The sequence below is a fragment of the Moschus berezovskii genome, chromosome 25 (genome assembly GCF_049115385.1).
Source record: "Moschus berezovskii isolate FMDL1 chromosome 25, NW_MosBer_1.0, whole genome shotgun sequence".
In the NCBI taxonomy this organism is placed as follows: domain Eukaryota; kingdom Metazoa; phylum Chordata; class Mammalia; order Artiodactyla; family Moschidae; genus Moschus; species Moschus berezovskii.
In genome coordinates this window covers 40,024,948-40,038,275 of record NC_142484.1, presented here as the reverse complement: position 1 = coordinate 40,038,275, position 13,328 = coordinate 40,024,948, and the positions used below count along the sequence as shown (strand labels likewise).

The following is a 13,328-nucleotide window of genomic DNA, read 5'->3' as shown; positions in this document are numbered from 1 at the left end:
CATGAAGAAATTTAAGCATGTGCCTTAAAATTCAATGCTCTTCATGACCCATTAGCGCTTTAGTATTTCATGACTCTAAGTTTTCAAAGAAGTATAAAATGTAACATCTCAATCCACAGTGCTTTTCTGATCCGTCATCTCCATATCATTCAAAGGCTGTGAGGACTGAGAAAACATATATGGGGACTTCCCTGGTGGTCCAGTGGCTAAGACCCTGTGCTCCCAGTGCAGGGGGCCTGGGTTTGATCCCTGGTGAGGAACTGTATCCCACATGCCACTACTAAGACATAGGATAGTCAAATAAATAAATATTTTTATTAAAAATGTATGGATGTCGTCGCTGCTTTTAATCTTTATCGAAGATTACTCTTATCCTAAAAAGAGATGGAAACACCAGACCGCCTTACCTGCCTCCTGAGAAAACTGTATGCAGGTCAAGAAGCAACAGTTAGAACTGGACATGGAACAACAGATTGGTTCCAAATCAGGAAAGGAGTACATCAAGGCTGTATACCCTGTTTATTTAATTTATATGCAGAGTACATCATGCGAAATGCTGGGCTAGATGATGCACAAGCTGGAATCAAGATTGCTGGGAGAAATATCAGTAACCTCAGATATGCAGATGATACCACTCTTATGGCAGAAAGCGAAGAACTAAAGAGCCTCTTGATGAAAGTAAAAGAAGAGAGTGAAAAAGTTGGCGTAAAGCTCAATATTCAGAAAACTTAAGATCATGGCATCTGGTCCCACCACTTCATGGCAAATAGATGGGGAAACAATGGAAACAGTAACAGACTTTATTTGGGGGGCTTCAAAATCACTGCAGATGGTGACTGCAGCCATGAAATTAAAAGACACTTGCTCCTTGAAAGAAAAGCTATGACCAACCTAGACAGCATATTAAAAAGCAGAGACATTACTTTGCCAACAAAGGTCCATCTAGTCAAAGCTATGTTTTTTCAGTGGTCATGTATGGATGTGAGAGTTGGACTATAAAGAAAGCTGAGTGCCAAAGAACTGATGCTTTTGAACTGTGATGTTGGAAAAGACCCTTGAGAGTCCCTTGGACTGCAAGGAGATCCAACCACTCAATCCCAAAGGAAATCAGTCCTGAGTGTTCATTGGAAGGACTGATGCTGAAGCTGAAACACCAATACTTTGGCTACATCACCAACTCGATGGGCATGAGTTTGAGCAAGCTCCGGGAGTTGGTGATGGACAGAGAAGCCTGGCGTGCTGCTGTCCATGGTGTTGCAGAGAGTCTGACACGACTGAGCGGCTGAACTCAACTGACTGCAATTGTGTGACATTTTAAATTTTAATCCCATGCCATCATGGGGAGAGAATATCTGCTTCCTCATTCTCTTTCTCTTTTTTAAAAAAACGTTTATCTATTTATTTACTTGTCTGTGCCAGATCTTAGTTGTGGCACACAGGGTCTTGATCTTCGCTGTGGCATATGGGATCTTTTAGTCATGGCATGTGGGATCTAGAACCCTAAACAGGGATCGAACCCAAGCCCCTGGCATTGGGAGCATGGAGGATTAACCACTGGACCACCAAGGAAGTCCCTCTCATGCTTTATGGTAGGTTTAATGTCCCTCACTTAAAATCAGACAACCCAGAACATCCAAGATACGTGCTGTAGTGTGGCGATCTTGGTTAATGCGCAGAAGCAAAAGATTTTGGCTCTCACTCTAGGTCTCTGTCTCCCTGGTAACATCATACATCAAAGGTTTCAAAGTCAAATGCTACAGGAGCCAAGAAAAGATGCAAAGGAGTGAAGGTACTGAGCCGGATAATGTGATGGCTAAGGAGTGCGTGCCCCGTCTAAAGGGGAGAGACCCTTGTCAGCTTCAGCCAAGTGTCACATGTACTGAACAAAAACTGATCTTTTTAATTGGCTGATTTTTCAAGAAAAAAAAAAAATTTGTACAAACTCTCCCAATCTTAAGTTCTGATGACTAACTCAAATTATCAGATGAAACAAAATAGATTTCACGGATGAATTCAGATCAAAGGCTGTCCTATTGGGACCTCTGAGAAGGATATAAGTTTCACAATAGCCCAGCACCCTCCAAACTCCCAACTGTCTGTTCAGTTCTGTGGCATCCAAACTCAAGACTTGATGGGAAGAAATAGCCCAGCCCTGGACAAAGGTTCTCATTTTTGGCAAGTAGAGTTCAGTCCCTGACTGCCTTCTTACATTTCTATTAAAATCTCTGCAAGGAGGCAAGACGAGAAGCATCATATCCTTCTATAGCCACGCCAGGAACTACCAGATCACAGATGAACAGAACTCATCTACTTCCTCTATATACACCTGGACTGATCCGCAATACACTTCCTATCACTGGAACAGCAGAACTTTCACATTCGTTACCTAAGGGCGAAATCCGTGTCTGTTAAATCTACCAACCACAAGTCCTAAATGTGAGCATCATAAAATCACAAGACTGCAGGTTACACTGGATGGCTCTAAAATCTGCTATCTTGCTCCCAGCAAAACTATTGGAAACTAAGGAGGAAACATTCTTTGATGTCCTATATTAAAATTAAAGTATAAATCTTACCTTGTGTAAGGATAGCTGCCGTTCCACAAATTCTGACACATTTCCCCAAATAGTAGAAACTTCTGAAATCCAAGGTAAATAAAATATAATGTATGAATAATTTATGCAAGCACACCTGTGATAGTATCTTAGTGTTCATAAACAAAAATGTGAATATGAAATACAGAATAAATAATTTATATTATTTAAGTAATAAATAATAATTTATAATTAGTTAAAATTAACAGAAAATAAAGTCACTCCCCAAAGTTAATTTTCCTAAAAAGCAAAGTTAACTCGCTTTAAATTCCAAAAATGTGAAATAGGAGGCGAAAGCAAAAGAGAAGGTGGACAGGAGGGACAGAAAATCTTTCCAGAATAAAAGGAAATGTCACACCTTGTCCTTTATTCTATAAATATAGTTGTTGTTAGTTGTGTCAGACTCTGCGATCCCATGGACTGTAACCCACCAGGCTCCTCTGTCCATGGAATTTTCCAGACAAGAATACTGGAGTGGGTAGCCATTCCCTTTTCCAGGGGATCTTCCTTACCCAGGGATCAATCCCGGGTTTCCTGCATTGCAGGCAGATTCTTAACCGTCTGAGTTAACTTAGTGTTATCTAGCCTTTTCTTTATATATATATATATATGTGTGTGTGTGTGTTTATGTGGCTGTACTAAGTCTCTCCTTGCAGTACAGGGGATCTTGAATCTTCACCAAGGCGTGTGGAACCTTTAGTTGTGGCACGCAGGATCTTTTTTTAGTTGTGGCTTATGAACTCTTAGTTGCAGCATGTGGGATCTAGTTCCCCAGCCAGGGATTGAACCAGGGGCCCTTGCATTGTGAACTTGGAGTCTTAGCCACTGGACCACCAGGGAAGTCCCTAATCTAGGCTTTTCTTAATGATCCATTCAACAAGCTTCTAAGAGTCTACACCATGCCATTTGATTAACATGAGCCTTCACTCTCACACCATTCCATAATACAGGAAGGAGGCCACAGGCCACTAGGCATGAAAGACCATTGTCTGTACATTAACTGTCCCTGCACTTCTATTTTTGCTTCATTCTTCACTGCTTTTCACTCTCAGTAGTCACCACTGGACTCCGGCTGTCACTCCTCTCTGCTACAAGTGCTCTGCAGCCTCCCCACCCTGTCTTAATTCGCTGTGCTCTTGATTTCAACAAATATACTAACATTATGTCTAAAATAATAATTTTTAAAAAGAGACTTTTGGGTAAGGGCCCAAAGGGCTTTACTTTGAATTGGGATATAGACTTCACACTCTCTACTTTGAATGATCACAGGGAGGCCTTCTATGCTTATTTTCTTGTTCTGAGCTATGTTCCAGGAAAGCTGTGGTAGAAAAATAAGTAGTTGTCAATTACTAAAGTGTTAATGTATGATATGAAGGAATACTCTGGGTATAACTAACACTCATAAATATAGAAAACCATGTCTGTGTTGACATTTCCATTCCAAACTTAGTAATGAGTTTATTACAGATATTTTCCACTAGTGAACTCTCTCTACCAATCAAAAGAGTGCTGTGTTTTAATTCTCAAAAGAAAGGATCAAGAACAGTGGCAAATACCAGCTTACCACTTCATGGCATAGACGCAGTTGGGCACAAAAACCCATTCTTTCCCCATTTTAGAAACTGCTTGATTTACTCTTGTAACTATTTTTCCTAATGGTTTAAACCACTACCTAATGTGGAAAATTGCACTCATTTAATCCTGTCTATCAGCATTATAAATATTTTTATTAATATGCCAGAGAATGAACAGGATAGGCAATGAGAAGTAACAGTGACTCATGGGTTTCCCTAATGGCTCAGTGGGTAAAGAATCCATCTGCAATGCAGAAGACACAGGAGACATCGGTTTGATCCTGAGAGGGTAATAGGCAGGAAGGCTGCTGCTGCTGCTAAGTCGCTTCAGTCATGTCCAACTCTGTATGACCCCATCGACGGAAGCCCACCAGGCTCCCCCGTCCCTGGGATTCTCCAGGCAAGAACACTGGAGTGGGTTGCCATTTCCTTCTCCAGGTAGGAAGGCTGCTGCTAAGTCACTTCAGTCGTGTCCGACTCTGTGTGACCCCATAGACGGAAGCCCACCGGGCTCCCCAGTCTCTGGGATTCTCCAGGCAAGAACACTGGAGTGGGTTGCCATTTCCTTCTCCAGGTAGGAAGGCTAGGGGTCTCCAAACAGAGGAAACAGACTGCAAGTGTCAGACGTTTTTCTGTCTTTCTTAAGCGGCAGGAGGAAACAAACTACAAGTGTTAGATTTTTTTCCCTTCTCTATACAAATTTAAAAGGTTTCTCTTAAATTTTTGTGTTGCCATGATGACACCTGGTTCCACCTTAACTTAACTTTTCTCAAACCTTGAGCTAACCAATGCATTTTTCTTATGGAAATATTTTTCTTAAGCTATGTTAATGAACTATGTATTTACCCTAGACTCTGTCTTTCTCCAAGTCGGTTCCACTTAAGACACAGAACTGATAAGGGCTCAACAAACCAGTACGTTTTACTCATACATTGTTCTCCTAACCTATGTTAATGAAACTGTATATTTACTTGGAAACCTGCCTTTCTGAAAGATTCATGTCAATCATTTTATGGCCTGGGATGACTCACCTGGTACCAATGTTATCTCAAAATGCATGTTGTATGTGAGGGGCCTGGTGACAGTCTCTGAGTTTTGAGACATTTCCTTTCTCTAATTAGCAATCTGCTGGTAGCTATATAACATCCAGCTAAAGTCTAGCAGGGCGCACTCTTTCTGCCCCCTTCTGATGTCTATGTCAGAAGCTTTTCTCTATCTCTTTTATACTTTAATAAAACTTTATTACACAAAAGCTCTGAGCAATCAAGCCTTGTCTCTGGTCCCAGATTGAATTCTTCTCCTCCGGAGGTCAAGAATCCCCCCATCTTTCACAACTCAGCAGCAACGTTTCAATCCCTGGGTTGGGAAGATCCCCTGGATGAGGAAATGGTAACCCACTCCAGTGTTCTTGCTGAAAAACTGTACAGACAGAGGAGCCTGGCAGATGACAGTGCAGAGTCAGACACGACTGAGCATGCATGCACAGATGGAAGTGACTCTTAGGAGCCTAGAGGAACAAGTTGGGTGATGGAAACTCACTCACCAAGAAAACTAGGGCTACATGCCACAGCGAGCTGGATGCCAACTCTGCCCTTCACTCTAAATCATGGATTCAGAGTTTATTAAATATACTCAAGTATTCCTTCTACTGTGTCCCATTCTACTGTATTTCCCACTCCTCCTCACCCTTACAGACAAAAGAATTCTGTCTGCTGCTGCCTGCTAAGAATTAACAATCTCAACTGTTTCCTGAATTCAAATTTTCATCATGACTCAGTTCAGTTCAGTTCAGTCGCTCAGTCGTGTCCGACTCTTGCAACCCCATGAATAACAGCACGCCAGGCCTCCCTGTCCATCACCAACTCCCAGAATTCACTCAAACTCATGTCCATCGAGTCGGTGATGCCATCCAGCCATCTCATTCTCTGTTGTCCCCTTCTCCTCCTGCCCCCAGTCCCTCCCAGCATCAGAGTCTTTTCCAGTGAGTCAACTCTTCGCATGAGGTAGCCAAAGTATTGGAGTTTCAGCTTTAGCATCAGTCCTTCCAATGAACACCCAGGATTGACCTCCTTTAGAAGGGACTAGTTGGATCTCCTTGCAGTCCAAGGGACTCTCAAGAGTCTTCTCCAGAGCCACAGTTCTTTGGCGATCAATTCTCAAGCATCAATTCTTTGGCGGTCAGCTTTCTTCACAGTCCAACTCTCACATCCATACATGACCATGGGAAAAACCATAGCCTTCACTAGATGGACTTACTAGATAGTAATATCTCTGCTTTTTAATATGCTATCTAGGTTGGTCATAACTTTCCTTCCAAGGAGTAAGCGTCTTTTAATTTCATGGCTGCAATCAGCATCTGCAGTGATTTTGGAGCCCCCCAAAATAAAGTCTGACACTGTTTCCACTGTTTCCCCATCTATTTCCCATGAAGTGATGGGACCAGATGCCATGGTCTTTGTTTTCTGAATGTTGAGCTTCAAGCCTACCTTTTCACTCTCCTCTTTCACTTTCATCAAGAGGCTCTAGAGTTCCTCTTCACTTTCTGCCATAAGGGTGGTGTCATCTGCATATCTGAGGTTATTGATATTTCTCCCGGCAATCTTGATTCCAGCTTGTGCTTCTTCCAGCCCAGCATTCCTCATGATGTACTCTGCATATAAGTTAAATAAGCAGGGTGACAATATACAACCTTGACGTACTCCTTTTCCTATTTGGAACCAGTCTGTTGTTCCATGTCCAGTTCTAACTATTGCTTCCTGACCTGCATACAGTTTTCTCAAGAGGCAGGTCAGGTGGTCTGGTATTCACATCTCTTTCAGAATTTTCCACAGTTTATTGTGATCCACACAGTCAAAGGCCTTGGCATAGTCAATGAAGCAGAAATAGATGTTTTTCTGGAACTCTCTTGCTTTCTCCATGATCCAGCAGATGTTGGCAATTTTATCTCTGGTTCCTCTGCCTTTTCTAAAACCTGCTTGAACATCTGGAATTTCACGGTTCACATATTGCTGAAGCCTGTCTTGGAGAATTTTGAGCATGACTTTACTAGCGTGTGAGATGAGTGCAATTGTGCGGTAGTTTGAGCATTCTTTGGCATTCTCTTTCTTTGGGAATGGAATGAAGACTGACCTTTTCCAGTCCTGTGGCCACTGCTGAGTTTTCCAAATCTGCTGGCATATTGAGTGCAGCACTTTCACAGCATCATCTTTCAGGATTTGAAACAGCTCAATTGGAATTCCATCACCTCCACTAGTTTGTTCGTAGTGATGCTCTCTAAGGCCCACTTGACTTCACATTCCAAGAGGTCTAGCTCCAGGTGAGTGATCACGCCATCATGATTATCTTGGTCATGAAGATCTTTTTTGTACAGTTCTTCTGTGTATTCTTGCCACCTCTTCTTAATATCTTCTGCTTCTGTTAGGTCCACACCATTTCTGTCCTTTATCGAGCCCATCTTTGCATGAAATGTTCCCCTGGAATCTCTAATTTTCTTGAAGAGATCTCTTGTTTTTCCTATTCTGTTGTTTTCCTCTATTTCTTTGCATTGATCGCTGAGGAAGGCTTTCTTATCTCTCCTTGCTATTCTTTGGAACTCTGCATTCAGATGCTTATATCTTTCCTTTTCTCCTTTGCTTTTCGCTTCTCTTCTTTTCATGGCTATTTGTAAGACCTCCTCAGACAGCCATTTTGCTTTTTTGCATTTCTTTTCCATGGGGATGGTCTTGGTCCCTGTCTCCGGTACAATGTTACGAACTTCCGTCCAGAGTTCATCAGGCACTCTATCAGATCTAGTCCCTTAAATCTATTTCTCAATTCCACTGTACAACCATAAGGGATTTGATTTAGGTCATATCTGAATGGTCTAGTGGTTTTCCCTACTTTCTTCAATTTCAGTCTGAATTTGGCAATAAGGAGTTCATGATCTGAGCCACAGTCAGCTCCTGGTCTTGTTTTTGCTAACTGTATACAGCTTCTCCATCTTTGGCTGCAAAGATATAATCAATCTGATTTCGGTGTTGACCATCTGGTGATGTCCATGTGTAGAGTCTTCTCTTGTGTTGTTGGAAGAGGATGTTTGCTACGACCAGTGCGTTCTCTTGACAAAACTCTATTAGCCTTTGCCCTGCTTCATTTCGTGCTCCAAGGCCAAATTTGCCTGTTACTCCAGGTGTTTCTTGACTTCCTACTTTTGCATTCCAGTTCCCTTTAATGAAAAGGATATCTTTTTTGGGTGTTAGTTCTAAAAGGTCTTGTAGGTCTTCACAGAACCGTTCAACTTCGGCTTCTTCAGCATTACTGGTTGGGGCATAGGCTTGGATTACTGTAATATTGAATGGTTTGCCTTGGAAACGAACAAAAATCATTCTGTCATTTTTAAGATTGCATCCAAGTACTGCATTTCGGACTCTTTTTGTTGACCATGATGGCTACTCCATTTCTTCTAAGGGATTCCTGCCCACAATAGTTAATTTACTAATGATACAGAATCTCAGTAGCCAGACTTACATGAAAACTTTTCAAAGTTAAAACTGTTAAGCCTTTCACCTAGACATGATATGCAGGTCACATTTCAGGAAAACAATCTATACCAAAATGAAATGATTTAATTAGGGCCAGGAGAAATTTTATAGCTGGCAACCAGACCCTACTGAAAAGACCTGACTGAGCTTAATTAGAAATTTGAAGATCCTCTTTCCTCATTTGAAAGATACATTCAAGTCCAACTGTGTCATTTTACCCTATAAAATCTAATGGGGTGGGGGTGGGGGGCTCCCCTCGTGGCACAGTGGATAAGAATCTGTTTGCCAATGCAGGAGACACAGTTTCGATCCCTGATCTGGGAAGATCCCACATGCCGTGGGGCAGCTAAGTCCATGGAATACAACTACTGAGCCAGTGCTCTAGAGCAAGGGAGCTGCAACTACTTAGCCCATAAACTGCAACTACTGGAGCTGCAACTACTTAGCCCATAAACTGCAACAACTGGAGTCTGTGGGCTTCCCTTGTGGCTCAGCTGGTAAAGAATCCGCCCGCAATGCGGGAGACCTGGGTTTGATCCCTGAGTTGGGAAGATCTCCTGGAGAAGGGAAAGGCTACCCACTCCAGTATTCTGGCCTGGAGAATTCCATGGACTGTATAGTCCATGGGGTCACAAAGAGTCAAACACAACTGATCGGCTTTCACTTCACTTCACTGGCGTCTGCACACCCTAGAGCCTGTGCTCAGAAACAAGAGAAGCCACCACAGCGAGGAGAAAGCACAACTGCCGTAGAAAGCAGCCCCCGCTCGCTGCAACTAGAGAAAAGCCTACAAGCGATGAAGACCTGGCACGGTCAGAAATAAATAAGTAAAATAATAATTTCTAAAAAATCTAACAGGCAAAGTCAAATAAGAGCAGAGTTTATTATCCTAAGCTGAAATTTGATATTTTTCACTGAAGGAAAAGGAAAACATGAACATCATTTCCTTCAGGAAGCTTTAAGCCTCTGTAATTCAAATGGAATAGACCTGGAAATCTTGCAGACTGTGGTTTCTAACTTTGATTTTGTTCCATACTCCAAAGTGTCAGGAAAAGAATCACTAAATCTCAAAAGAAAAATACTTCTAATCCAGTCTAAAAAGCAAATTAAAGAATATGCTACTTTTATATTTTTAGGAACACTGAGGTTATTATTTATTTTGACCAAGCACTGAAATACCAAGAACCACAAGAAACCATCCCTGGATGTACCTTCCATATTCTATTCAACCTTTATTTAACTTCAGATTCTAAACATTTTGTGCATTCAAAATTGTATTTTTAAACACAATGCCAAATGTATACCAGGTAGGAACACTTTATCTTATATATAATCATTATAAAAAAAGACCAAGTGCCCATTATGTATATTACAGAATAATACATACTTGAAATAGATGCTAATATCAAAAGGAAAAGATAAGTCCCCTAACTTTATAAAACATCTTATAAAACTAAAATACTAATATACAAACAGAGCAAATTATTATAGAGTGATTTAGACAAGGAACCATATTCCCAAGCACAGTGCAGTAGAAAGGCCACACTGTGCTGTGTGTCTGAAGACCTACAGCCTTCCCACCGCCATGGATTGCTCACTGTGCGCCTTCAATCAGTTCAGTTCAGTTCAGTCGCTCAGTCGTGTCTGACTCTTTGCGACCCCATGAATCACAGCATGCCAGGCCTCCCTGTCCATCACCAACTCCCGGAGTTCACTCAAACTCATGTCCACAGAGTCGGTGATGCCATCCAGCCATCTCATTCTCTGTCGTCTCCATCTCCTCCCACCCCCAATCCTTCCTAGCATCAGACTCTTTTCCAGTGAGTCAAGTCGTCGCATGAGGTGGCCAAAGTATTGGAGTTTCAGCTTTAGCATCAGTCCTTCCAGTGAACACCCAGGATTGATCTCCTTTAGAATGGACTGGTTGGATCTCCTTGCAGTCCAAGGGACTCTCAAGAGTCTTCTCCAACACCACAGTTCAAAAGCATCAATTCTTCAGCGATAAGCTTTCTTCACAGTCCAACTCTCACTTCCATACATGACCACAGGAAAAACCAGAGCCTTGACTAGACGGACTTTTGTTGGCAAAGTAATGTCTCTGCTTTTTAATAGGCTATCTAGGTTGGTCATAACTTTCCTTCCAAGGAGTAAGCGTCTTTTAATTTCATGGCTGCAATCAGCATCTGCAGTGATTTTGGAGCCCCCAAAAATAGTCTGACACTGTTTCCACTGTTTCCCCATCTATTTCCCATGAAGTGATGGGACCAGATGCCTTCAATAGTTTCAACCAATTCCCATCTGTAAAATGATGATGCTTCCCTCTAAGTACTATTGTTATTGTTTAGTTGCTCAGTCATGTCCAACTCTTTTGTGACCCCATGAACTGTACCCCGCCAGGCTCCTCTGTCCTTGGGATTTCCCAGGCAAAAATACTGGCATGGGTTGTCACAACTACTGAGCCCTCAGGCTGCAACTACTGAAGTCGGTTCGCCTAGAGCCTGTGTTCTGCAACAGGAGAAGACAGCGCAAGGAGAAGCCCGAGAACTGCAACAAACAGTAACCCCTGCTCGCCACAACTAGAGAAAGCCTGGACAAAGCAATGAAGACGCAGTGCAGCCAAAAATTAAAATTAAAAAAAAAAATCTTGGTGTCACTTTGGAGTTACTCTTCTAAGAAACTTTCTAACCAAGCCTAGCAAATTTTCTATAGAAGGTGTCAAGTCTTCTTTCAAACAGCCACTTCTTTTTTTTAATCTCAGTTTTTTGGTTTTTTAACTTTTTTGGCTTCCACAGGCAGCATGCAGTATCTCACTTCCCCAGCCAGGGATGGAACCCATTCACCCACTCCCCTCGCTGTAGAAGCCCAGAGTCTTAACCACTGGACCACCAGGGCAGTCCCTTGATCTCACTTTCTTAACACAACCCTGAGATACCACGGGCAACAAAAGTAGCCTTGCCTTTGCCTGAATTCTGAGAAGGAGCCATTTGGGGTGCTTGTTTGTAGCCAGCATTTATTGAGACTTACTCCATGCTAGTCCCTGTGTGTACATTATCTCATTTAATAAAAAACCCCTCAGCTGGCCCCCTTCTCTCATTAAAGAAGTCAATAAACCAAAGTGTCTTAAGACTCAGTGCTCCCAGGTGCAGGTGGTCTGGGTTCCATCCCTGGTCAAGGAAGTCCCTCCCACACCGACAAGTGAGTTCGCAAGGGGCAACTAAGATCCAGAGCAACTAAAGAAATGGAAAGAGTCTTTGGACATCCGCTGTGAATCGGCTGTGATTACCAGCTGCTTGACAAGGCAACACGGGCCCTTCAAGGCCTCCAGAGACAGGGGATGGGGAGAGGCCCTTAGCTTTGCCCCGAGCAAGTAAAGGTTTGTCCCCAGCCTCCGGCCCCTGTGGCTTACCCTCCTGGCTCAGCGAGGGCAGCGTGGGCAGCAGGTGCTTGCCGACGTCCTGCAGCGAAGGGAGGATGGTGTCCAGCATCTCCGGTCCCCTGTCGGCTGGATGCTGTGTCTTTTCTTTAGATGGAGTTTACACAAACGTGGTTGTCCCACTCTCCAGCCCCCCTCTCCTTACCAAATCTCGATTTTTTTTTTCTTTCTTAGACTTTTTTTTCTTGCCGTCCCCCACCCCCCGCCCCCGACTCTGGCTCTCCCTGAAAGGTGCCCACCACAGGAACTCAGATAGCTGTTCAGCACTTGAATTAAAAAGCTCAAGTCCAAGCTCTGGAGACCTCTAGGAGGCCCACTGAGAGGGTCAGCCAGAGCGCAGAGCTGGGTAAGGGGGCCGCGGGAGGGCGGGCCGCCGAGAGGAAGGGAGGAGCGTGTTGCTAGGACGCGACAAAGGCTCGCTCCGTTGCTAGGGAGTCAGAATAGGGCCGCGGCCCACCCCTAAGTGTGTCTGGTCCCAGGTGGCCCGTTTGGATCAGAGCTCCAAGCAGAGAGAAATTGGGACGTAACAAGGTTTTTAAACTCTTTTTTTTTCCTTTGCTTCTTACCCTGAGCAGCAAAGAGACGTGTCACTTTGGTAATCACCCTGGACAAATCTGAAAATAAGCGTTTGTCCCGAGTGATGGACTTTTTGAGTCTCTGGGTCTGTTTGAGGGTTTGAGTGAGAGCCGGAATTTGTTTGTCTCCCGTTTGGTTTTTCCTAGACTCCCCTCCTAGGAAATGGAGGGCAGGAGGACTGGGGAAGGAGTCAACTTTTTTCATTACAGTCAACTTCTCCTCCTTCCTTCTACACTTAATGAATCCCCTCCTGCAGAACTGTTTTCATACTCTCTCCTCTGCTGCCAATGAATTATCACAAAGCATGCACACCCATGTAAACCCCATTCAGGTCAAGAAATGGAACTCCACCATTACCACAGAAATGCACCTCATTCCCCCTCCCGGCATCATTCCAACAAATACCAGCAAGTAGTTTTACCTGTATTGAAACTTTCAGAAGCATGCAGTATGTATGCCTCGGTGTGTGGCTCTGTCACTGAAAACTGTGAGATTCCTCTGTGATTTCTGCAGGAGTGATTTGTGCATTTTCAGTGTTGCATGTTATCCCTTTGTGTGGCGATTGCACACTTTATTTATCCACTCTCCTGTTGAGGGAGACATGAACTGTTTCCCTTTGGAGCTATTCAGA

General features: G+C 43.2%; 1 protein-coding gene across 2 annotated transcripts in view; it reads right to left on the bottom strand.

Moving 5' to 3' along the window:
• Nucleotides 1-12,173, bottom strand: part of CCDC81 (coiled-coil domain containing 81) — a 40,726-nt gene extending 28,553 nt beyond the window's left edge. For both annotated transcript variants that reach the window (XM_055415074.2, XM_088832049.1), the window contains exons 1-2: nt 12,095-12,173; nt 2,577-2,638 (exon numbers count right to left, since the gene is read on the bottom strand). In XM_055415074.2, coding sequence (XP_055271049.2) covers nt 2,577-2,638; nt 12,095-12,173 — 141 coding nt within the window. The remainder of the gene's footprint in view (nt 1-2,576; nt 2,639-12,094) is intronic.
• Between the last annotated feature and the right edge of the window lie 1,155 nt (nt 12,174-13,328).